General features: G+C 41.2%; 1 protein-coding gene across 1 annotated transcript; it reads left to right on the forward strand.

The window, feature by feature from the left end:
• Positions 1–139: 139 nt before the first annotated feature.
• LOC136436516 (uncharacterized) lies at positions 140–24,175 on the forward strand. The gene is made up of 4 exons (XM_066430536.1): positions 140–1,192; positions 15,641–15,835; positions 16,261–18,243; positions 22,289–24,175. The coding sequence occupies exons 1-4, from the start codon at positions 923–925 to the stop codon at positions 22,853–22,855; spliced, it is 3,015 nt and encodes a 1,004-aa protein (XP_066286633.1). The 5' UTR covers positions 140–922; the 3' UTR covers positions 22,856–24,175.
• The last annotated feature ends 203 nt before the right edge of the window (positions 24,176–24,378 follow it).

A 24,378-nucleotide genomic window follows, 5' to 3' on the forward strand; every position in this document is an offset into this window, starting at 1 on the left:
ATAAAAAGACCATATATTTAGTTATGAATACAAATTTAATACCAAACATTAAGTTTTTTCCTTGGTATTAGTCAGTGTCGATTCTATTCGGTTTATGCTGTCCACAATGATTTCTTTGAAAATACCTAAATTGGTAATGGACTAGTCCTTTTACCAAGAGGATCAAAAATGGCAACGTCGCAGCTGACATCTCAGTGTTGTCTTCCATAAATCTCTCCTGCCCGCCGCCACGTGGTTGGATTGCTAACTCGCTGGCTCTTGTGTCTCTGTGACAAAAAGATCTGACCTCTGATCTAGGCTGGCAGTACTGGGACATGACCGAAAGACAGATAACGTCTTCGCAGTAGGAAGGGTGGGGTGGGGGGTGGCAGTGTTGTGAATATTCCATATAACTAGCTACTCAAAAGTACAATCATTTGCCCTCAGCACAGTCGATAATCTACCTCCTCGTGTAGCGACGCCTCGGGGCGGATTTAGATATTCCTCGGGCGTCATTGAAAATCTGGGCGCATGGACTCCGCGACCTCCGGGTCAGATAATCTACGCGCCGCTCAGACGACTGTACAGTTGTAGGCTCCCTCTGGGTATCAGCGGCACGGTCGCCTGGCAGCTCCCAAAGCCGCGACTATTAACCAGCTTCCTCCAATACACATCATCAATCTGCTCCCCTCGCCAAACAGCACTCCGCTGCAGACGACAGACTCTCAGATCCTCTCAATTTCCTCTGCTGAAATTTATGTTTGAAAGATGAGGCAGTGTGGAGTGGACCGTGCAGAAATTATCCTCTCAGATGTCATGGCTGCTTGCTGGTAGATTATTGGACAATATGTAATTTCAGTAGTACGGCAGCATCAATCCCTCAGTCAGACCTTGCCTCTCGTAAGCTGCACGTCGCCGAGAGCCTCAGTTGTTGCATCTCTCCATGACGACGGAAGCGAGGCCGGGGGAGCCGCGAACGATGGCCAGGCTGTGCCGGTACAACAGGATCCTCCTCCTGAAGATGTTCCTGGTGCTGCTGGCAGTGACCGGGGTGTACTTCTACACCTACCATGTCTTGGACTGGGGGGCGACCGTACGGAGCAGTGGCAGCAGTGCCAATGGGTTTAAGGTGGGAGAGTTTGCCAGCAATCCTGACCTACAGGAGGCTCTGAGACTGATGAGGGAGGAGCAGGAGGAGGAAGAGCAAGAGCAGGTACCAACCGTCATCTTTTCTGTTATCTGTAAAATCCCACTGAATTTAGAGATTGCTTTGGTTGTACAACATGCTACTTTCATTTTAGGTTTGGTTAAATATATTTGACCATTGAATGTATTTGAATGAATTGAATTGCAATTGTGCATCTCATCATATGATAACAATACTAGTGCTCCACCTCATAGGTCTCATGTCCTTAACTCCGAACCATGATAAGTAGTAGTCCCCTGTGTTCTGTGTCCAATTTGATAAGCAAGGCAACAATATTACTGAATGGGCTTCCCTTGTGCATAATTTGCATTTCAATGACATTTACCTGTTTCTTCATGTAGCACATGGTTGAACCATCAATGATAAAGTTGATGGCTGTAATACCAACAGACTGTAAAATAAATGGTTGCTTGTAAAATTGGAGGCCAAATGTTTGTAAAAAAAGTCCCCTCCACTCTAGAGGGATTTTCTCTTAACAGATTCTGTCCTCTGAGTGGCTGTTGTTTACTACCATGGTTGCACTTACTAGTATATTAACTACCCCATGTGTTAGAACAGATAGATACCCTTCGTATGTATCATAGCCAAGCTTTCACAATCAATGTCTCCCCATGGAAATCTGGCCTTTGATGTTTCAAGCTGAGACATACGACTTTGTCACAGACCTCCACCAATGTGCACACACAGCTCAGTTACACTGCAATACCAAGTCTCAAGTGACCAGATAGCAAATGAAGGGAAGTCAAGGCCATAATTTTATAATTGACTTGGACCTTTGTTGGATGAACTGCACTGGACTCTAGCCTTTTTTTTCAGCACCCACAGGACCAAGCCACGGATGCGGTACAATCACTGTCTCTGATTAGGAGATCTAGAGACACTCTCTGTCTATCTTGTTAAATCCTTCTTGATGTGAGTTGTAAGTCTTGTGTAGAAAATTAGCCATAGAATTCAAATTCTATTACATTTTATTGGACACATTTGTATGTGATGAATGGCACAGATTTAGATGAAGCTGTAAAATAACAATTCTGTGAGGTACAAGTTACAACCAGCCAAGCTTCTCTCGTCAGAAGAAGTTCCTTTTTGATTTCTACAAATTCTACATGACTAGCAAATTTGCAATTGGTACCGGTGGTATATTCATATTTGTTTTTCAAACTGGCACCAAGTTTTCAACTGCCGCTGTTGTTCATTTTCCGTTTAAATTTGTAGGCAAGTTGGTATGCAAAATGGCAGTTCGGAAGGAAAATACACCGTTCAAATGGCAGTGAAATCTACAACAACATGAAAGGGATGGCTGAGTTTTAGATGTTCCTGAAATATGCCTTCAATTTGTGACTGGCAGATATTACAGTACATATCTGTACCACAGACATCAATATCTGTCAGTGGGAATGGCACACAGCTATCATTTACCTGTGGTGAGGATTCATGTCATACTTTGTTGTGTCTTCTCTCATGGGCTTCACTGCTTTTAGGAGGGCACAGACGACTGATCATATCTCTAGTGATTGAGCTGGGACTTCTGAGGGAAAAATCAGGGCATCAAAATCGATACATGAACTTTTATTAACACTAATGAGTAAGTAAAAGTCAGGCTGATTTACGATGATTTTTGACTTATACATGGGTTTCATGAATAATCTTGTCATCCGCTTCCGTCAGAAAAACTCTGTTGTAGACTCTGATACACTTCACGGTTGTTTTTGATACTTCTGTTACGTCGCTGCGATAAGCTCATTATCGTCTGGTTTCCCTTGTGGTCTGACTCCGTTGCTTGCCGCGTTAATTGCCTTCTTCTCGCCACCGTTGGCTGATTTATAACAGGATGAACTTTTATCTCCTACTCCCGTACAGCCTACATTACCCACACCTGTGTGACACTGCAAGGTGCGTGATTAAGATAAAACCCTCCAGCATCACCTAACACTAGTTAAGTTATATCCCTGCCATCCGCATTAATACATCACAATTTCCCTGCTGCAAAGAATGCGAGGATACTAGGAAAAGTGCGGCAGCCTGTCATCAAATCGAAATTAGATTATGATTACAGAAATGCAAGCTTTATTATGGCAGGAAGTGGGGATAACTACGGCGAGATCACAGCAGAATAATGGAGTGGAAAGTGTATAGTATGTACCACCATTAGCAAGTCATGTCAGTCTGCCACGATGCTAATGTGTTCTGTGTCCTTGTGTCAAAGTCATCTTTATTCCAGGAGAAAGTGGCACAGGAGTAAGACCCATTAATCCCCTCCTGGGTGGCCTTCTGTTGACAGGCTGTTTCTCATCGAGGTCAGAGGCCACCGACAGGAAACTATATCAAGATAGCATAATAGTTGAATGTCAAGGCACCTCAATATTAAACAGAGCAGACTGCTATATGAGAACAGGGCTGTAGCTTTAATCTGCTGTCAGGGATACTCACAGAAAGCCATTTGTCTTGTGGGAAATGGTAAGATTGCAGACATTTGATATGATATGGAGGGAAGTCTGTGACTACGGTAGAATAAGTTATAACCCAGGGGAAACTGAATAACTATGCACCGGTGACACAATGTCTGCATGGTGAAGTTGGTTCGTAAATTTTAAGGTTGTAGATATGACATACCCGGTACACTCTTGTGTTGGTGTATGTTGACATTGTCTGATTTATCCATGCTAATGACATCCCCAAAGCTAAAAGCTATTACATGGCTTGAAAACAAATTCAAAAGCCAGTACTCTCAGTGCATCATTATTGATCCATTATGAGGTTTTCTCGACATTTTCTTGGAAATCTTGGTGTCAATAAGAAAATTGCCACAAGGTCTGCGTCATTGACATCTGTACATGTGGAATGAAGTCGTATCAAGTTAAAAAAATTGGTCCAGTCAAAGTTCAATATAACCTCATAAAATGGTTTAGAAGATAAACTAAACAATTAGAAGTAAACAATTGCAAGACAGTACCTTTCTTCTACATTTTCCTTTTAATTATACAAAATGTAATAGTTTTAGGCATGATATACTTCAAATGTACCACATGGTAATTTCTTACCATAGAATTAGACTGAATTACCTAAATCACTGAGAAAAGAGGCAACTTAAGACATTCAGTCATTAAAGAACCACATCACTGATGATAATGGATCGTCCCTCTTCAATGGGTTTGATTGCATACCTATCCAGGATTGGTCATGCTAGATCCTTTAGCTGTAGGTTAAGCTGTCCTGTTTCAGAGCTCAGGTCTGCATGTTCCTTACATATATTTATAAGTGGGTCAAGGTGAGTTGTTCATGTTGCATTGTATGTCATCTTTTGAATCAATTTTCTTTCTTCCCTTGGCAAGATTCTTTTCATTTGATTTATGAAGTTACTTGTAGATGAATTAAAAATGTAATTGGTTTATGCCACTGTAAACATTTCTTTGACACTCGGTTTTAACATTTTATTTCTTTATCAAAAGCTGAATTCTTGATACTGTACATAAGCAAAGTAACAGTTAAATGAGTTTTGAAGTTAAGGTCACACCAATCTGAGAGTTAGCAGAGGACAGAATGAAAATAGAGGGCTTGGAGGAAACCTTGCATCTGACCATATTCACTCCGTGCATCAAACTGTATTTACCACGGTACTAGCTATAGGTACGGACTTTCCCTCAGACTCTGCATGATTTCATGTGGCTTTTTCCTTCCAGCATTGAGTGATTTATAAATCTGAAAACCAACAAATTGCACTGTTATGGCCTAAGGGTGATGAAGAAGTTTGCTGTGTGCGTCTGTGCGATAATCAAAACAAGTCTCCTTATTATAATATGAGATGAACGTTTTACTTCCTCATTTAGACTATAATGTGTCAGAAAGACAATCGTAGGATAGATTAACGGGTCTATTTAGCAATTACTTTCACAAATGGCAAGAACCAAATCTTTGTATCCCATTTCCCGAGTATTTCCCATCATTTATAACCGTTGACTGCATTTCCCTGCTCATTTAATGTTTGACAGCTGCCTTAAAGTACTGGTTGTTAAGATGACATACAGCTGGGAAGAACGTAGTATGTATTCCGTTATTGCTCTCCGAGGTGGTCGTGGGTCATTCCGTGAAAGTTATGGAATGCACTTAGACGACCTATTACATACAGACCATGTAATTCTGAAGGTGGTAAACTTTGTCCCATAAAGTCAAATCTGTCAGACAGATGCTGCAGTGCGATGTCCTGAATATCAATGTAAAAATGCCTCAGTTACATGTGTTTGTTTGTGTACGACAAAAGATATTCAGACTTACAAAGTGTTAGTGACTGTATGAAATATGATCGTGAGATCTGAACAATGACAGATTTTACCAGAAATCTGTTGAGTATTTGAGGCTGTCACATGAAAATAGAAGTTAGTTTTGTAGTGGTAAGCATGATCCACTGCAATTGCTGTTGATGATTCTGAAATTGCCAAAAGAAAAGAATTTTACCAGCAGCTTTTAATTTGTCATTTTATGCTCTGTTCAGCTAGACTGACAATTTTTTTCTTTAGCATATTAAACTTCTATTTTTCTTTTGAAACATCACACACTTTTATATACTCAGATATTTAGACATGTAATTTCAGATCTGTTGCAAAATTTGATATTGTGTACGTGAAATGTTCCTTAATATTTGGGTAATGGAAATTCTTGGCTCTTAGGTCAGAAATTCATTATCAGCTAACTGCAGGCCTGGCAAAATCAATGTAATATGCAGAAATGAATTAAAATGAAATACAATTACAGAGGTCTGGTGAAGCTGGCTAAGGTCTGCCATGCACAGCTGTTTGGTAATTACACTCAACTCCATTGAATTCAAATTATAACCGCTACATGTACAACAAATCAACCTGAGTGCAGTACTGCGATAGGTACTGCTACAATATATTCTTGAAGTGGCAGTGTTTGGTAATTACACTCAACTCCAATGCATTCAAATTGTGACTGCTACATGTACAACAAATCAACCTGTGCAGTGCTGCGATAGGCACTGCTACAATAAACTGTAAATGCAGAAATGTTCCCGGTGGTTTTATGTTCGCGTGCGGTTTTCGCGGTGACCATTTCACTGCGAACTTAAAACCACTGCAAACAGTTTTATCCAAAATACTGTAGCAGTATGTGATTATAGCACTGCCGCAAACTTAAAACCACCGCGAACACTCCATTTTCCCCTTAGTAGGAAATAAAAACCATGCGAAATTCAATGTATTTACAGTATTCTTGAAGTTGCGCATGAGGTCTTTATACTACAGATGAATACAGCCACACGGACTTCACACACAGCTTTAAACCTGCCGTTTTTAAAGCTCTAAAAAAATTGATTGTCGAGTTGCGCTTATCTTCCCCTCCATTATGGTAACACTGTTTGTACTTGTTACAGCTTTTCCTGCAGACTTTAAATGCACAGAAGTGCAGGATAAGCCGCCCGACCTCGTCCACAGACTCTAACCAATCCATCAAACTCACGCATAATCAAATTGAATTGATTTGGAACATGTACATACAAGCAATGAAATAAATGATTTATGTATTTATTCATCGATCATTTCCAGTTTTTCACTGAATGTTTGAGAAGTGACCACAATACGAATCAGCCTTCAGCGCCGTGGAAAGTTTTGAAGATTTGTCAGAAACCACTTTGATTTTACGCAATCACCGTGTGCCTGAAAATATAGAGTATGGTCTTGATTGTATTCCTTCCACAATGTAGCCTGGTAACCATACCATCAGGAGCTCCCCGGTATCTCTACAGTGCTGGGAGTGATGCCCGCCTGCCCAGGGGGATAAGTGTGCACGGGATGGTTTTACGGACTTGGCTTAGATACATGTAGGTCGTTCTCGATAACACGATATGCCAACTAAAAAGACAGGCTAACAGAAACAGGCTAAAATAGAGAGAGAGAGAGGGAGAGATATTGTTTACTCAATTATATTCAATAGCAGACTGAGCCCGGTTAGAGAGATAGAGAGAGAGAGAGAGAGAGAGAGAGAGATGGTTTATTCAATTATATTCAATAGCAGACTGGACGTGGTAGAACACCCCTAAGCCAACCCGTAAAGACTGGTTACCAGGCTATCCACAATGGGGCATGCCGAAAGATATGTACGGGGTGAAGAGGTTGATTGCATCCCGCGCTGTAGTAGAGAAATGTTCAGTCTTCTGAGGGCAGATTGCGAGGACGATGTAATTTTCCTCTCTCACTGATTACACAGTGAACCACTCTGTGATGGAAGCACAGGAAATAGCAGCTTTCAGGGACCGGGAGCTCATGTAAGTACTAGATGTAGATTACCTACCAAACGGAGTCAGTTGCCTGGTTCTAAGGTACTTTTTGTGAAAAGAAGTTAAGAACTTGAGGAAGGCAAAAGCATGAGGGAACGATAAACCATACTGGACCAGATCGATCCTTTAAAAGCCAGATGTACCATTAAAAAATAGCTATTCATGGACAATTATTTAAGGACATTTTTTTATGGGTACGGTAAAAATAAAAGGTAAGGTATTTATTTCTTAGAAGGTCTTCTCATAACATTTGGTCAGAAAGTAACACCGGCCTTACCCATTTAGGTTATGAAGGGGACTGCTTTGAATAGAGGCTGAAATGGGCGGGAAATGGCAATTTAGTCACTACACTACACTGCTGTAGGGTAAAGACAGAAAAACAAGTCAACTAGGCTCAGAAATACATTCCACAACCTCATATCATTGCCAACATTCATTTCTCATTATGTATGCAAATCATGCCCTACTAGTAGTTTGTCCAAATGCTATCAAAAACATAACCTTCTATCTTGTGGCAGGTGATTAGTGTGGTCACTTCAAATCCATCATTACACGATGATTCAAAATTGACGAAGGCCCACCAAGCAGGATACATGCAGTGGAATCACTAGTGGATTGCTGCAATTAGGGCAAGAGGTCAGCATTTGATCTTCAATCACAATTAAGCCCATTGATTTTTCTAACATCTTAAGTACCTCTTTACCACGAAAGTCTTAAAAGACTTACGTGGTACAGAAGTACATATAAGATGTTAGAGAAATCGATTGGCTCTGATTCTACCATGTGATATTTAAGAAAGGGGCTTGATTTTTAAAAGAATTCCCTTATGATGAAAGGGTTTGAAATAACATTAAGTATTGAGATGAGTGCTGCATGTACTCTAAGTAGTACTAGTACTTGCTTTTCTGAATGAAAAAGGGCAGTTTAAGCGGGTACGCTCGCAAAATCCAAGTACAGACAAAGGCAAGCTTAAGTAGTTGTTTAGTGACTGCCAAGAATAAAATGTGTGAAACATTGTGAAATAATCAAGTAATTGTTCCTTCCTGTATAGGACAGTATTGTTACTCCGGGAAGGAGGATGACCTCCTTCTGGGAGTATTGGGAATGCATTTGTTTGCGCGTTCGCAGCTATAACTCACGATCCCGTTGTCGCATTGGTGTGTAACTTGGCATATCGTTTGCCTGGTTCGGCGTGGTGATGCACAATAGCTTTGTTACACCACAACTACTTTAAACGTCAATCCAATATCGTAAATGCACCCCTATAATTAATGCTATGTCCCACTGCCCTGCCATAGGGACCATGTTATAATCCGTTATGCATGACTGGAATACTTCAGGCAGATACGGGGTATAAATCTCCCTTACTTGCTGTGATCGTATAGTCACTGTTACATTGAAAAATAGACAACGTGCATCACCACACGCAACCTAGCAAACGATATACCAAGTTACATACCAATGCGGCAACGGGAATTGTGAGTTTTAGCTGCGAACATGTGCAGAGTGACCTCCAGTCTGTGTATAAGTATGCCGTGTCCCTCGCAACTCGCATACAGTATGTGCGCACGGGACGGACGATGCATTTTTACGCACAGTGTGAAAATGGCAAATCTCTGGACCTTCAAACTTACCACACTTGTAGTTTATAATACGGAGGCTGTGACAATGTAAAAAGTTTACGCAGGGGATGAAAGATTGTTGAGAAATATCTCTCAGAAAAGTGCGCGCGCCAGTGTCACTTCCGGGTGGTTAGATCCGGTGACCTTTGACCTTCGTGAAATGTTACGATAATATATATTAGCCTTTTTTATTGCAAATAGCTTGATAGCTATAGATCAGGCCGGCCTGCAATAAATTGTGGAAAGAGGATTTACTGCATATTTGTGATTTCTGATACATCTTAGTTGTAAGGCTGAATGGTTCGTTGATAATTGAAAAAGGGCCATCTAGATCTAACTTTGTGACTTTTCCCGGAATTTCTAGATCCCATCTGTGCCATGCTGTAAAAACATACTTTTCAGCAGGTTGACCACTCCTGTATTGAAAGAAAATTTACTTGCTCTAAAACACTACTTGGACTGAGCAGAGATGCAATTTGTGTGGGTCAATACTTGTACATACTATAAATACTTCACGGAGAATTGTGTCCTACGGACTCTTGTTGAATTTGTGGATAAAGTAGACATCTAATGCAATTTTGCTTTGCTTTAATCGCTATTTTGATATATTGTATATAACTGTATCTTATGCTGTACACACATGTACATTTACATGGCTATAGCATGACTAGTGAATACCATCAGTTTGAGCTCCACATTCATTCATATCCTGACAGGGAAATCCCAGCCACAAGCAAATTTTATCCAAAAGTACAACCTTCCATCATACGGAATTAACGCAGAGGAATTCACATTCATCTCGTAGGCCGATCTCACATCTGTGTGCCTGATAGAGGGATGTTATTCCGATTTGTACATCAAGTTGTAACAGGACATAATAAAACACCTACATTAACTGCCTCATCCCGTGGCAGGGCCTGATTTGGGTTGGATAGATGGGATGATTATCATTAAAGTATAGGCTGCCAGGGGGAAGTGCATGCCTACACGGATCCTAGTGATCGCCTATTCACATGGCAAGAACATCTGAAGGTTATTTGGAGCTACGAGCCTGTACAAACGCGTATGACTTAGGGCCTCTTTACACCTACGACATTTTAGAGTCGTGCGATCATCGTCGTGGGCGACGTCGCCGGCGACGGTATTTTTTGGCCGTCTAAAGACGATCAAAACAATCGTACGACGGCAATAAACGGGAAATCCTCGAAATGTCGTGCGACCACCTCGGACCCAGTCGCACGACGTTCAGCGGGGGGGCCTGTGGCTGTGTTTTTCTCGTCTAAAGAAGAATCGTCGCCGGCGACGGAAGTGGGTGATATGCTAATAAGCCTACAGCGTGCTGTTTCCTGTCCGGGAAGGAAAGTTTCTATCGTTTTCTTTGTAAATATGCATGCAGTTAGCAATGGAAACATATTTTTCTCATCCGAAACCGGTTATTCCGGCGCGACGCCCTGCTACCAGTGGCTACTTCTCTAGTATGCCCCTATTCCTCAATCCCCGGGACATCCCCGGCGGCGGCCACGAACTCGGGTTAAATCCCGTCCGTCTCTGTACCAGCCTCAATCTCTTTCTTTGTTGAGCACCGTTCTCAACGTCTCATCTGCAGGGCAACAGTTGTTGCAAAGTCAGTAAAAGCTTCATCTTTTGACGAAAACAAGCGGTTCCCCCGCCATCTTGAATTTGAGCGCAAGAGTTCACTTTGAGTCACACGCGCACATCAATGGAATTCTGCGCCGCGGGGGTCCCATGATATTTCCTGACCGTGTGTCTAAAGAAAACCGTCGCCTACGACGATGATCGTACGACCTTATAACATTGTAGTCTAAAGTGCGCCTTAAAAGATTTAATGATGCGGTTGATTGGTCAATTATACGTACATGTAGCATAGTTGGATACTCTCACCATGAGTATCAAGACCCATAAACGTTGATAAAGCTAAACAATGTGAAATGGACTTGATTTAGCGATGATGAAATCTCTTTTTTGGTAGGTTTCCCTCATTAACAAGCTTCAGGTGTCAAGCACTTGAAAATGGAATATAATTATAAAAGGGGAAATGTTCGAACTTAAAACCACCACAAACGTTTCTATGTTCTGCCTTCTGTCCGCCTGCCGCCTTGTTTCAACCACGAACCCTCCATTTTTTCCCTATTGCGAAATTATATCCCAGCAAACATTTCCCTTCTAGATTTACAGTATTTCAACAGACATATTCTGGTAGCGTAAAAGAAGCCCATGTTTTTTTGCATGCCTGTCATGATCGCTAGTCCACCCGTCCCTCCTGATCATGATGATGTGGACAACTGTCCCGTTTCCAAGAGGATGACCCATTCCGTGCTCTTATTGTCCATTCAATTTTCCGGCCAGGTCTCCCACGCTGGAAGATCCGTGTAGTCTACCATTAGCTCTGCAGGGAGCTGCTCCTAATGCTCCAGTTGACGCAAGTTTGTTACAGAGAGCTAAGTAATGGCTATCAGGAGGATTTACCGAGCAGGAACACCCTCATCGCAGTGTCGGACCATTAGGTGCACACAACCTAATGTATCACAGGAGAGGGGGCATTTAGGTCTTTAAAAGCTTCATTAGGACACAAGATAGAGGGTTGAAAGCTGCTCTTTGGAAGCTAATTTGCAATTGCGTTTTGGCAACTACCAAAAAGCCGATCGAAGGCTTTCAATCACTCAGGTGACTCTTGGGAAGATGTAAGGTATGACTGAGGGTGATGAGAGAAACAGTGAGCAACTTGAAATGACATTGAGTGACCTACATTGGTAGTTTACTTTTTTGCTTGTTGTCCTACTCCTAGACTACCACTGATGCACCATTAAATATTTCCTTTAACATTGATCCCTCATCAGCAGTGGGGCCTTTAACTACTCTCAAAAACAAACAAAAAACATGTCCAAATAGAGATCCCGACAAAAACGCCTAAAAACACATCAAAAACCAGCCGTACCCACCCAGAGTACCTTTACCAAAGTTTGAATTTTGTCTCCGACTTCAGTACAGTTGTCCAAGATTTGAGATACTGACTGAAATGAATAATTGACAAAGATTCCAAGCCCATTTTCTTCCAAACTTAAGCTGCTCTGTTTGCAACTTATCTCAACAAAACATCTTTCCTTATAAAACAGTTCACAGTTGGATACTGCAATATCCTAAGTGATGACATTCGGAGCAAATAATTCACGCACGTAGGATCCAATTGCTGATGTTATCTCCTCCAGTGGAAGAGAAATTTCATTAAACCTGGCTCAGCTGATAATTTACAGTTAATCTAATTTCCTCTTGCAGACTGAATTCTTCCTTAGAAATCGTGTTAAGGGAAGGCAATTACGCGGGATTGCAGACAGGTTTCTTGGCACGCCGAACGCTGCACAGAGACAAGAGAGCTCCAGCCATATCTGATCTCTCTTCATCTGCAAATTACTGCCCACAAACCAGCAGAGATCTGCAAGCTAATGTAGGAAAGTGTACAACATGAGATTGTCCTGATATGAGGCATAAATTTCCTGGGAAACGCGGGCGCACAAACGGGCGTTCCTGTGATGTATAATGCACTTATGATGTATACCGCCCATGGCGTATTGCTCGTAGCTCTACTAGCAATACCGGCGCCAACTTCGGAATTCATTAGTGGAAAATTCATTTAGCTGGAACACACTTATCACCATGAGAGCTGTGGAGAGTGAATAATTGATGTGTGATATTCTGGTAGCACATTTAGTATGAAGCAATAACGGCATTAATAAAGGCACTCCCAGGCCATGATGCATGTTGGAGGACATTTGTCACTTTTGGGGACCAACTGATTGAGAAGCTAGTTATACGTGAGTTTTGCCAGGCTACTGGTGGTGGTACGAAAAATGTAGTGTTGCGGCTGAAACTAAACTAGTTTAACCAACAAAATTGCAAAACTTGATGGTACACTGACTTCTACTTTAAAGGATTCCAACGATGGGTATGCTGAGAAATATCAATCTTATTGGCAGTTCAGAAGAGTCCATCTTTCATTAGTTATGGGTTGGTGGTAGTGGCAGCTGAAACTAAACTCGTTAACCATCAAAAATACATTACCTAACACTCAGTACTAGTATACTGAGAAATGCAATGTCATTCTTATCGGTCGCTTATGGGAATGACGGTTTAAATTATGATGTAGTGTTTGTATTTCTTCATTTACAAAGGTTGTGCAAGTCACAATTATTCGCATTCAACACAACTATATCTAATTCTAACTTTTTCCCTGAACATTCAGCAAATCACCTCCAGACAGAGGTCCAATAGTCTTCTTCTCAGCCTCATTATATTACGGTGTCTATTCTATAACATAAAAACATGGAGCTGGGATGATATAGCATTGTGAGATCAAGGACATTATATACCCTATATAATATCCTTGGTGAAATCTAGAAGATTAGAAAAGAATTTCAATCACGTAAACCAGGAGTACATCAATATAAGAGAGTTCCAATGCCGAGTTGATTGATGTAAGGTGGCGCCCAATTGAGTGATTTGTTAGTCATGGGTGCGGGATGGGAGTCAGGGCCGAGATGACATCCCAGCATCAGTACTGGATGATGGAGAAGAGCATCTGCAGAGTTCAACAAGCGGGGATAATAACACACCCGGATGATCTGATGGCAGCAACAGGAAAATTGAAGTGCATTTCCCGGCTAGGTGTGATAACATTACTATCAGTGGGGGGCAAGTGTCAGTAGAAAATGTGAGGACTTGTAATACGTTATGTGGAAGGTGATTTCTATATGGAATTCTGCTTGCCAGATGCAGTTATCTCACTTCAGATTGCATTTTGCAAGGTTTCTATATGCTTTGTGCAGTTCCAATTCTTAAATTGATCATATGCATGTGAATTTACTTTGTGATGTTGCAATCAGGAGACTTTCTCTTGATTTGTTGAAATAACTTTACAAAGTTTTTTCAATCAGAATTCAAAGCTCCAAAATAATCTTAGGTTTCTGTTTTTTTAAGAGATGATCTGAAAATAGGAGCATCTTAAAATGTACCATTTGTACTTAAGTAGAATTCTAAAAACCTAGAAAGTATATTGGGTTTGTCACAAATACTTTCAAAAATGCAACTTTGTCATAGGTCCTACAACAAGGTTTTGAAGTGATAGAACATGGTAAAGTTTAAAATTGGCCAGTCTGTCAAAGCCAGTAATATCAGCACTGTGCCCTACTCCAGGTAGTGAGGGAGTGGCTTCCCCGTGGCTTTATTGCCTATAAGTCACAGGTGCTGTGTGGCATATCAAGGCATGTGGCTGATTTATATGGATTCCAGCTTCTGGGGGACCTGGGGGCAGACACTTCCCAATATCTTACAGCTCAAACGTGATAAATCAAGGAGCAATATTGTCCATATTTCCAGTGAAAGTCAGTGTAGGTCTGAATTGAGTTGCAGCATGTCTGTCTTTCATCTTACATTGCTGCTGGTAATGATGCACACTTTGGTGGTAACTTCTAGTCTTAAGAGTAATATTTCAAGAGTAACAAAGTCAATTTTTTTTTTACTTTGATTTCAAGATAATCCCTTCTTCCCATCTTCCATACTAGGGTATATCCAATTTCTACTGTAAATGCCTGATTCAGAAGAATTTGCTTATTTTAGAGGTAAAAATGATCACAAACTAGTTTTTGGCTGGCTTTTACTGATCCTCTTTTAATTAGTAAACGTAAAATGCTGTTCATTTCTGCCCAACAGTCACACCTTATAATAGCTCTTGTGCAGCTGTGAGTGATAGATAGTGCTGATTAAATATTTTATTTCATGGCAATGCTGCTCGTTGGGAAAAGCAGGAGAGTTATGTAGAGGTCACAGGTGCCATTCAGTACAGTCCATTGCCCACCTGAATATCTCATTTATGCTGGGAAAATGGGACATTATTGCTAGCAGGCTTTTCAGTGAAAATGTATCTATAGGACGTAATGGCAGTGCACTGCAGAGTGTTTTTCAAGGGCGATTGTTTTCAAAGTTCAAGGTGGGGATGATTGTGAGATTTCTTTTCTAGATTCCCAGTAATGATTTAAATTCATCTTCTTGCTTTTTCCTACTATACTTTCAAGTGTTCTAGATGGGGTGATTTTTAGAATGAAGAAACAGAAAGCTTGCACATAACAATTTACACTATGGTATATTCTTTCAGAATTTTAAGATTCTTCCAATTTGGCTGGAGATCATCACAAACAGGTGGTGCGTTATTCCAAAGGGTGGTTATACCAGCTATACAGAAACAGATACAGAAACTCTTACAACTTACAACCTACATGTACAAAGAAGACAAGGAAACTACTTAAGGCATAAAGTATGGAACACCCCACGATGCTTGTGGAAAATCTCCAACCATGATTTGTAATGACGTGCAATTAGCAGTCAGTCCCACAGGAAAATCTACATTCATCCAATTTACTTTCAGCTTCCCTCCAACTTTGCAGGAGCCTCCAGAGAAAATAGTCCAATTTCAGAACAGATAATGAGATTAGTCGTCCTCAATCATCACATCCAACTGTCTTCCCTCTGTAGGCTGATGATGACGTCTGTCCGTCATTCACGCTGACCTCTGGGAGAAAGCCGGACCCCTCAGGGCACGGCGACGTGACCTGTAGGAGGATCACCCCCATTAAGGGGTCGTGCAAACTGGGGAGGGAGATGTTTGAGGGAAAAGATGTGGAGACATGCGAGTCATGGGGAGAGGCTCGGGACATCTGCAAACTACAGGTGGGCTTTGTTTAGCATGTATGAAGGAAGGACTGAATAGCTTTCAAAAACCTACAATGATGTGACACAATAAAGAATAATTTCTGATACACATCATACATGCAGGTTTTGGACATGCACAGTGATGTGTTAAGTATTGTAGTGTTTTTTACACAAATGTGTTTATTCTTTTGAACAAGAAGACAGAGAAGATAGCTTGCATCCATAGAGCATCTGTTTTCTATATTCCTTGTCCTTGGTACTGAATTCTGTTATGCTGTTAAATGTTTAGATATGAAGTTGTTTCATACCATTTACTGGCAAACCTTTGTCCCTTTTAACTGTGAATTTTTTAATATTTGTTTACCAATTTACAAAATTTACATTTACTTTGAGAGTGTTGTTCAATAGCAAGGTAATATACTTCTTGTTTGTCTTCACCTCAGGAAATTCAGGGCCCAGATAAATACAGAGTGCGCTGCGACCCAAACATGTGCAAGTCTTCCATGGCTCTGGGCACCATCCACCCAAACCTGGGTATCCTGGACTGGCAGGAGTTCTCCACAGTAGACAGGTTACAGCTGGCCATCCGCCGCCTAGCCACTGCCGACTACAGCCAGTACCACTACGGCTTCTGCTACATACGCTGCAGACCCTTCCATAGATATCGAAGAAGAAAACTGTTGCAAGACACACACATTCAGCATCAACACCTACATAATATTTTAAACTGTAGCTACAGTGATGATATGTATAGAAAGACAAGAAGAACTTTGTTTTCTAAACAAGGTGATGGCACTGCATTTCTAGTATCACCTAGAACTTTGAAGAACAGTAGTGTTCATAGTGTGGTAGGGCAGAAAAGAAGAATATCTATCCCTGAACAGAACCATAACAGAAGACTTCTCCAGGATGACAGTGTGAACAACAACGTAGATACAGATAAAGGGGAGAACCCAATTACTGAGCAAGAGGAAGAGCCAGGAGCTGAGGATGGGAACTTTGGCAACGACTTTTATGAGGGAGGTGATGATGATGATAACTATGAAGATGAACGTTACAATGATGAAGATGACAAAGAGGAATACGACTACTATGATGATGAGCAGCGGTACATAATGCAGCTGATCATTCTCCCTCCACAGATGAAACCAACGGAGAAACCTGTGAACGGGAGCAACAAAATTAACGTTAACATCATTCTGTTAGACTCCCTGTCAAGGCACCACTTCTACAGATCATTACCACAGACCTTATCACAGTTTCACAGCTTAAACAGCGAAAAGAGATCCACTGCAAAGGTTCTTGACTTTGAGCTTGTGCAAGCCATCAGGAGCAGGACGTTTGAGTCCGTACAGGCTCTGTTTGCTGGGGAGATTTTTGAGCCAGACAAGGGTTTTAGTTCTCAGGACATGCCTCCAAAGCCATTAGAGGTAGAGAAGATGTTCATGCCATTCAAGAGGCAAGGGTACGAGACCCTCTGGCTGGAGGACTTGTGTTGGACGTGGGAGTGGGGGCTGGTAAAGAACCTTGCCATGATACAGTTTGGAGAGAGGTACAGGCTTCGGTGGAGATCGTTCAGAGAGGCTGTGAAAAAGGCCGGCATCGATCGGCTGGACTCAACTCTGACCAGCTGTGACATACTGAAGGAGAGCCACCTCCCCGACATGTTCCACGGACCTCCCGCCATCTGCTTCAACGGAAGGTACCAGCACGAGTATCTTCTTAGTTACCTCAGGCAGATGCAAGCCAAGATGACACAGCTCAACAGACCTCTACTCAGCTACCTAATGCTGAACACAGCACACGAAGACTCGGGCTTGAGGGTACAAACTCTCGACCAGGCCTTTTCAGAGTACGTCCGTTTTGTTGCCGGCCAACAGAACACGTTAACCATCATCTTCGCCGACCACGGAAACTCCTACGGAGACTTTTTGAAGGAGACGTACGAAGGCCAGATAGAGCTGTATCATCCAGCACTCTTCATGATTGTGCCTGACAAGGTTGCTAAGATTCTGGGACACAAGAAAATGAAGGCCTTAACCTTGAACCAGCACAGATTGGTCAGTTTGCTAGATGCCCACTACACCATTAAATCTCTTCTGCCAAAAAAGGAACAGTCTATGAACCCAGCTCATCGTTCTTTCTACATGTTGAACCAGAACGGTCTGCTGAGTGATATCCCACCCAACAGGACGTGCTCACAGGTACCACGAATCCTCCCCAACCTGTGTATCTGTGAGGGGTATGACTCGCCCATGAGGAACGACTCCTATCACACGCTGTTTGCAGAGTTTGCTCTGGGGACTCTCAACAATCACATCCTACAGCAGTTCGGTGAAGCCAACCCACAGGCAGTGTCGGGAGTTGGCTCCTGCCAAAGACTGGTGGCACACGGCTTCAAAAATGTGAAGGAACGACATGGAAAGGTTTGTAGAAAGAACTCCTTTGGGATCAAACTATTAAGTAACGTTGCCAGTATTGCAACTATAACTGTTGGCATTGAACAAGATACTAGTAACCTTGAAAAGGCCACTAATGTCAGACAATTAAGTCGGTCATGGTAGGATTTTAGAACGTGCCGTGGGTAAAACGTTTTGACTGCAGCGTTTGTCTTAAGCATCCAAGAGTAAATGTTTTTGCAGAGTAAGACAGTTTCTTCAAAGTCAGCACTTCCATCTCTCTCCTCAAGTTTTCAATATCGTTGCTACATGATTGTGCACTTCAGGGACACATACCTGAATGGTTTTCATCCCATCAGAATACCTCACCATAATCTGTCTTCCAGTCAAAGCTATCTGAAAAGACACTGGGTGCTTACGCAGCCTTCCGTGGGAAAGTGAATTTAGCTCCAACAATAGGATATGGCTGGTTGGCCTCAGCGGCCTGTAAAAGATTCATTCATTTCCTTCCCAACAAGCCATCAGCACAAATTGATGCTCTTTGAACAGTCCAAATTCAGTTACAATTGTATTTGGCGAGAGAGTCAGGCTTTCCTGCCTTCAAACAGATAGCAACATTTGCACATCCAATCAACACTAATCAATACCCTCTCCCGCTAGGTTTTCCTGTAAGTCCTTTCTCAGGGATTCAAGCACTCCCTCCAGAGAGTCAGGAAAGTTAAGCACCGGCTATTGAAAAGGGAGGTCTTTATTACTGGCCGTAAACTCAGATCAATATCTGACGGAGGGATGATCCTGACTTTATTACTACCCAAAGGCAATATGTCTCCTCGCCGCCGCATCCGCGAAATATCAGAGTAGAGTAGACGCTTGCCGAGGACCCAATCTTTGTTTCATGCATGAGAACATTTCACTTGATTCAAGCGAGATGAACGTAAATCCCAGGCGTCCCACAGTCTCTGGGCTGAGGGCTTCTCCCGGGGCCGTTCTGACATTCAAACTGCGCACTAGCCGTCGGAAAAATGAAGAAACGAAGAGCTTTTAGCTACGAAGGGCTCTTGAAGTGTGAACGTGGCTTGCAAAGAAAGCAGATGTGATTTATGTTCATAAGACATCTGGAGAGACACAGCAGGGGGAAAAGGTCTTCTGAGGCAGGGAAGATTGACAAACCAATTGCCTCTGTAATGTCAGTTCTAATTTTGACTTGTGAGTTTTGGTTGTGATGCATCTGTCAGGTTTGCCTGGTATCCTGAATGCCATAAAATACAGTTGATGTATTTTTTTCTTACAATGTCAGTTAATATTATATTCTGAGCTGTTATAGATAAACCATTAGGAAATACATCAGGTACATGTTTTTTGTACCTGCTATATTTGAAGGGTTTTAAATTTGTATTTCCAGCAAAGTGCTCTAAGGCCACACCATTTTGATTTCTTGGTTAACGGAATTTTAAAAAAAATGCTAGATTGGAAAATCAACATGAAAACAGAATCTCAGAGGAAAGTTTGTACTTTGGTGCACACAATTTCAGGGAGTGAACAGGGTCAGCTGCAAGTTTTCACCCCAGCCTTCTGTTTTCATGACTTTTTTTTCTAAAATTAAGAAAAACTTGTTTATCAAGAAATTAAATTGGTGTGGCCTAATCATAACAGGACCTTTCTAGTGATCATCTGATGTAGCTTTTTTACTTTTGCAAACATTTGCATTTGTGATCGGCAGTATGTTTGAAAATGTAAAACTTTTACGGTTTCAGCCTTTTACTAAAAGGCCATATAAATCTAATTTCAATTTCACTTAGTTCCTGAGGCTATTGTGGCTTCCATCAAATCTAGTTTCAGGTTTTATGGTCGTAAACAAGATGAATGGAGTCTGAATCCACCACACAGGATACTAACTAGATGGTACTCAGCGTAAATCTTGTTCCAAAGCAAGGCACCATAGGATTTACATGTACTTCAGAAGTTTGAAAATTTGTGTTCAGAGGGATTGGAATCATTTAGAACTTGGGACTTATATAAGAAATAGAATCTGGACCAAAACGTTCTGGATCCTTTCCTAAAATCCACATTTTTCTTGCTTGAAAATATCCTAACTACTGTAGTCTTTGAACTACATGTAAGTCACTAACCAAACAGCAAACCTGCATGCTAGCTTTTTGGAAGCTTTAATTTTTTGGCAGAATTTCTAAGAAACATATCAGTGTGCATGAAACATATCCAGCAACTTGAAGGCAATCAGAGTTGGCACACTTCATCCCTCGCCCACACTGCTTTGTGACCCTTACAGTCCCGCACAAACATATTACAGCACTGGGGATGTGTGGCAACAAGCATCTTATGTAACATTACTGTTTGCAAGGGTTTGAATTTACATAAATGGAGCTGGAGTCTTCATGGTGGTTTTACGTTTGCGGTTGAAACAATGGGGTTGGCAGGCAGAAGACAGAACAAGTATTTTCGCCATGGTTTTAAGTTGGCCATCAAAGAGGTCACCAGGAAAACTGCAACAATTAAACCACAGCAAAAATTTTAACATTTTCAGAATTGGAAATTGCATTAACACACACAGACAGACAGATGCCATGAGCTACAAGCCCAAAACAGTACTTCACTCCCATGGGGTGAAGTAATTAATGTACATGTACAGCCCAGTCTGATAAAGAACTTGAGTTTCGCCTCTAACAAGCACACAGCTGCAGTATCCCTGATAGTCATTTACCTCCAATTACCGGCCCCATCTGGAGCTCCAGATTACATGGACCAAACAAACACCACAGCATCCCTGCTTACCATTTGGGGGGATTAACTATTTATGTTCATCCAGCTTAAGCCTCATGTTGGAATCACCATTCTTCATTTTAGTGCCAATAATGTAATGATTACCAGTGTGCCATATGTTCATTTGCACAGTGATAAAACTGTGTGCTCTGTTCCACATTGCTAATACTCTAGGACCTAAGTCCTAAAACCCCAATGCTGCTTATTGTTGATTGTAACAACTATTGCCAACTTTGTCAAGTGAATGTATCTGCTCAAAAATGAACTCAGAATTGTGATCTCAGACAGTGGGAAATGTTCAGAACAAAAGACGATAACTGGGGAGCTTCTGTCCATGACATCCGTTCACCGTATTTGGCTAATATAAGGGCATCAACTTCAATGTATTTATCTGGAATTTCCTCCACATCGGATAATGTAAGAAAAAATGGAAACTGGCAGTTCATAGCGTGATGGCATATGAAAATGGAGCGATTGCTGTAGATATAACATTGTATTACATTTGATGCCTATGGTTGAAATATTTATCTTATTTTGATTCTCAACTTTGCATTTTTTTCTGTATTCTTTCAAACCTAGGTGGACTCAAATTAGAGATTACTGGTTACATCTTAGGAAACATTGGTAAAAGAGCCCACTGAATAGATCACCACTCTAGCCTGATACTGTTGTGATTTATTGAGCCGCTCTGCAAGGTGGACTAATTAGCTTAAGGCACACTTAACGATTGTTATGGCAGCCGGGATTGGCTCTGGGCGTCCAGATGAAGATGAATGGCTCCCCACCTTTGATACTTCTCCCAATACTTGGCCTGTTGTAATGCCATCAATCCTAGTCTAAACAAACTAGATTAGATTCAGGATTGGTGTGGAATGATGTGACTCCCATGTTAATTATCTTTCCATAGTTGGAAAAGGTACCGGCAGTTTCATCTATTACAAATTACAACTACTACTAGTATGTAGCCTGAAAGACCCTACTTCAAAATATGCTGCTCTTTGTACTAATGAAGCAAACTGTCTAAATCATGACAGGAGTAAGATGGTGTTTCTGCCAACTTTGTAAAGTATTCTCTGCAGTTACTTTCATCTTGTAGCTATCAAATGTCATTCATTCACTAGTTGTGTTACTCAAATGTCAGTCACACCATCCCAAATACTGAACTGGCATTATGGTAGGTTTCCAGATTTCCCTATAGGGGAATGAATTCAATGAAAGTATAATGTCGTTTGCTCCATTTCTCATTCCCTTGTCATGTTTCAGTCCTTAATTCCATACCATCTGTCGCCTTCAGGAAGGTGTGGTCGTGGTGACCCTTGACCTCCATGTCCAGTCAGGTGACAACTCCGGCCAACCAGAGGACATCTTCACCGTGGTGGTGCAGTTTGATGAGAACGAGGACACGGCCATGACTCTCCTGGGCTACGAGCGCGTTTCCAAATACGGGCACTACAGCAAGTGTGCCGACAAAGGCGTAAACGTGAAGTTGTGCGTTTGTTCTCTCAAAAAACCTCTCAAGCCTCCAAACGTCAACAAAGTTCCACGATGGAACCTACACTATCCCATGGTGCTCGGCAGGAAAACCAAGGTGTCCGAGTTAGACAAAGGGTGCCTGTTTGCTCTGTACAGACAGAATGAGTCAGGGGTGTCCTTTGAACTGGCAAACGTGTGCCCGAGTTTTAGCTACACAGTGTGGTTTGACCTGGAGGTGTCCAACATGCACAGGTCAGTGAGAACCTCCCCTAAAAAGGACCTGAAGCCAGGAGATATCCAGTTTACTGTAGTACTGCTACAGACTAGAACTCATCACAGCTGGAGATGGACATACAAGACAAGATACATGAGGAGGGACTATCCATGACTTCCTATATCATGGAAAATATTTCAAGTGTTGATTTTGGGAATTATTTCCTGATGAACCAAGTCTGGAAATTTGAAAGATGTTATTTCTATGTAACGTTATCATAGGTCATAGTGTATTCATTGTTTGACATATATGAGAAATGGTCAGTGTCGCCAACCCAGAGTAATATATCTACATGTATCTGACTGGACATGTATTGTCATGTGGTAGAAAATCTCAGTCTATTTTTAAAGATTTTCCCCCATAGTACAGGTTGAGGTACAAAATGTGTACTAACAGCTTTCACTCAATACTACATATAATTCATAACAGACCTAAAATATAAATTTCTTAATCAAGGTAGAATCTAAATGTTGACATCTAATTTCTCTGAAATATTGTCATCTTGTCCCAGTTGTATTTGATTTGTAAATCTTATAAGTCCACTGTATTTTTTTGTTAGATTATGATTTGGATAACTCACCACAGTATCAACCACAGAATGTTCTAACACAGTGTGGGATGTAGAAGTCTATGTTTGAGTGTACAAGAGTGCAATCTGTAGTTATGTCAGGTAGCCTGTACAGTGCAGTGTAACTTGTGAGGGGTAGACATAGCTTTGTTCTATGATGCCAACGATATGGAATCACAATGTTTTCCTCTTGTTTGCCATAAATATTTGTGTTTATTGTTGAATGAATAAAGCAGTTGCTCATCTTCTAATTGTCATCAGGATGCCATGAAATTTCAGTGTTGAAAAATGTGCCAGCCAATGTGAACATAAGTGGTTGTTGTTACAGATATCAGAAACTACCACAACACAATTCTTATGCTACCTGAATGAATTCTATGTGTTTCCTACCATGTATGAAATGTGTACCCAGGTAGTATATAGGATAGGGCTAATTGTGTACTGTCAAAATTGTGTAACCTAGATTTTAGATATGAATAGCTATGTTGGTATCAGGGACAAAGGTAAGATTTTAATTTTTAGAATTATTCATATTTTGCGTAGTAAGAAGCCTGGTGCTGCTATGTGACATTTTGATGGGATATCTTACCACACAAGGGAATACATTCCACATCTTACATCGGACTAATCTCACTTTGTTTGTTTTTTCGTCCAAACTTGTGTCCTTATATATATGAGTGAACTCTTTCGTGGAGGAGTTCGCATGTACTAGCAGTTAATTTCAAGACATTTCGATTTATTGCAACACAGACTCAAATTTGGATGTCACAGAGAAATAAAAGTTTCATGGCATATCTGTTAAACAAAATCTGATGAATGAACGTTCATTTTTTCAGAATAAAAGCCATCTAACTATTGTAAATTCACTATTGTCTTTGGGTTGAATTGTGTGTACCTCCAGCGAGGTTTAAGTAGATGAAATTAACATTATGTGTGTGGAGGGGGTGAGCAAAGCTACACTGAAAGTAGAATTGTAATCTTGAACCACAATCTGTATGAAAATCAAGTTGGCTTGGCAGGGTAGGGTTAACAAGCCAACCTATTTTATTACCTATTCTTCCCTTGGGAA

This window comes from Branchiostoma lanceolatum, chromosome 6 (genome assembly GCF_035083965.1).
Source record: "Branchiostoma lanceolatum isolate klBraLanc5 chromosome 6, klBraLanc5.hap2, whole genome shotgun sequence".
Taxonomy (NCBI): Eukaryota; Metazoa; Chordata; class Leptocardii; order Amphioxiformes; family Branchiostomatidae; genus Branchiostoma; species Branchiostoma lanceolatum.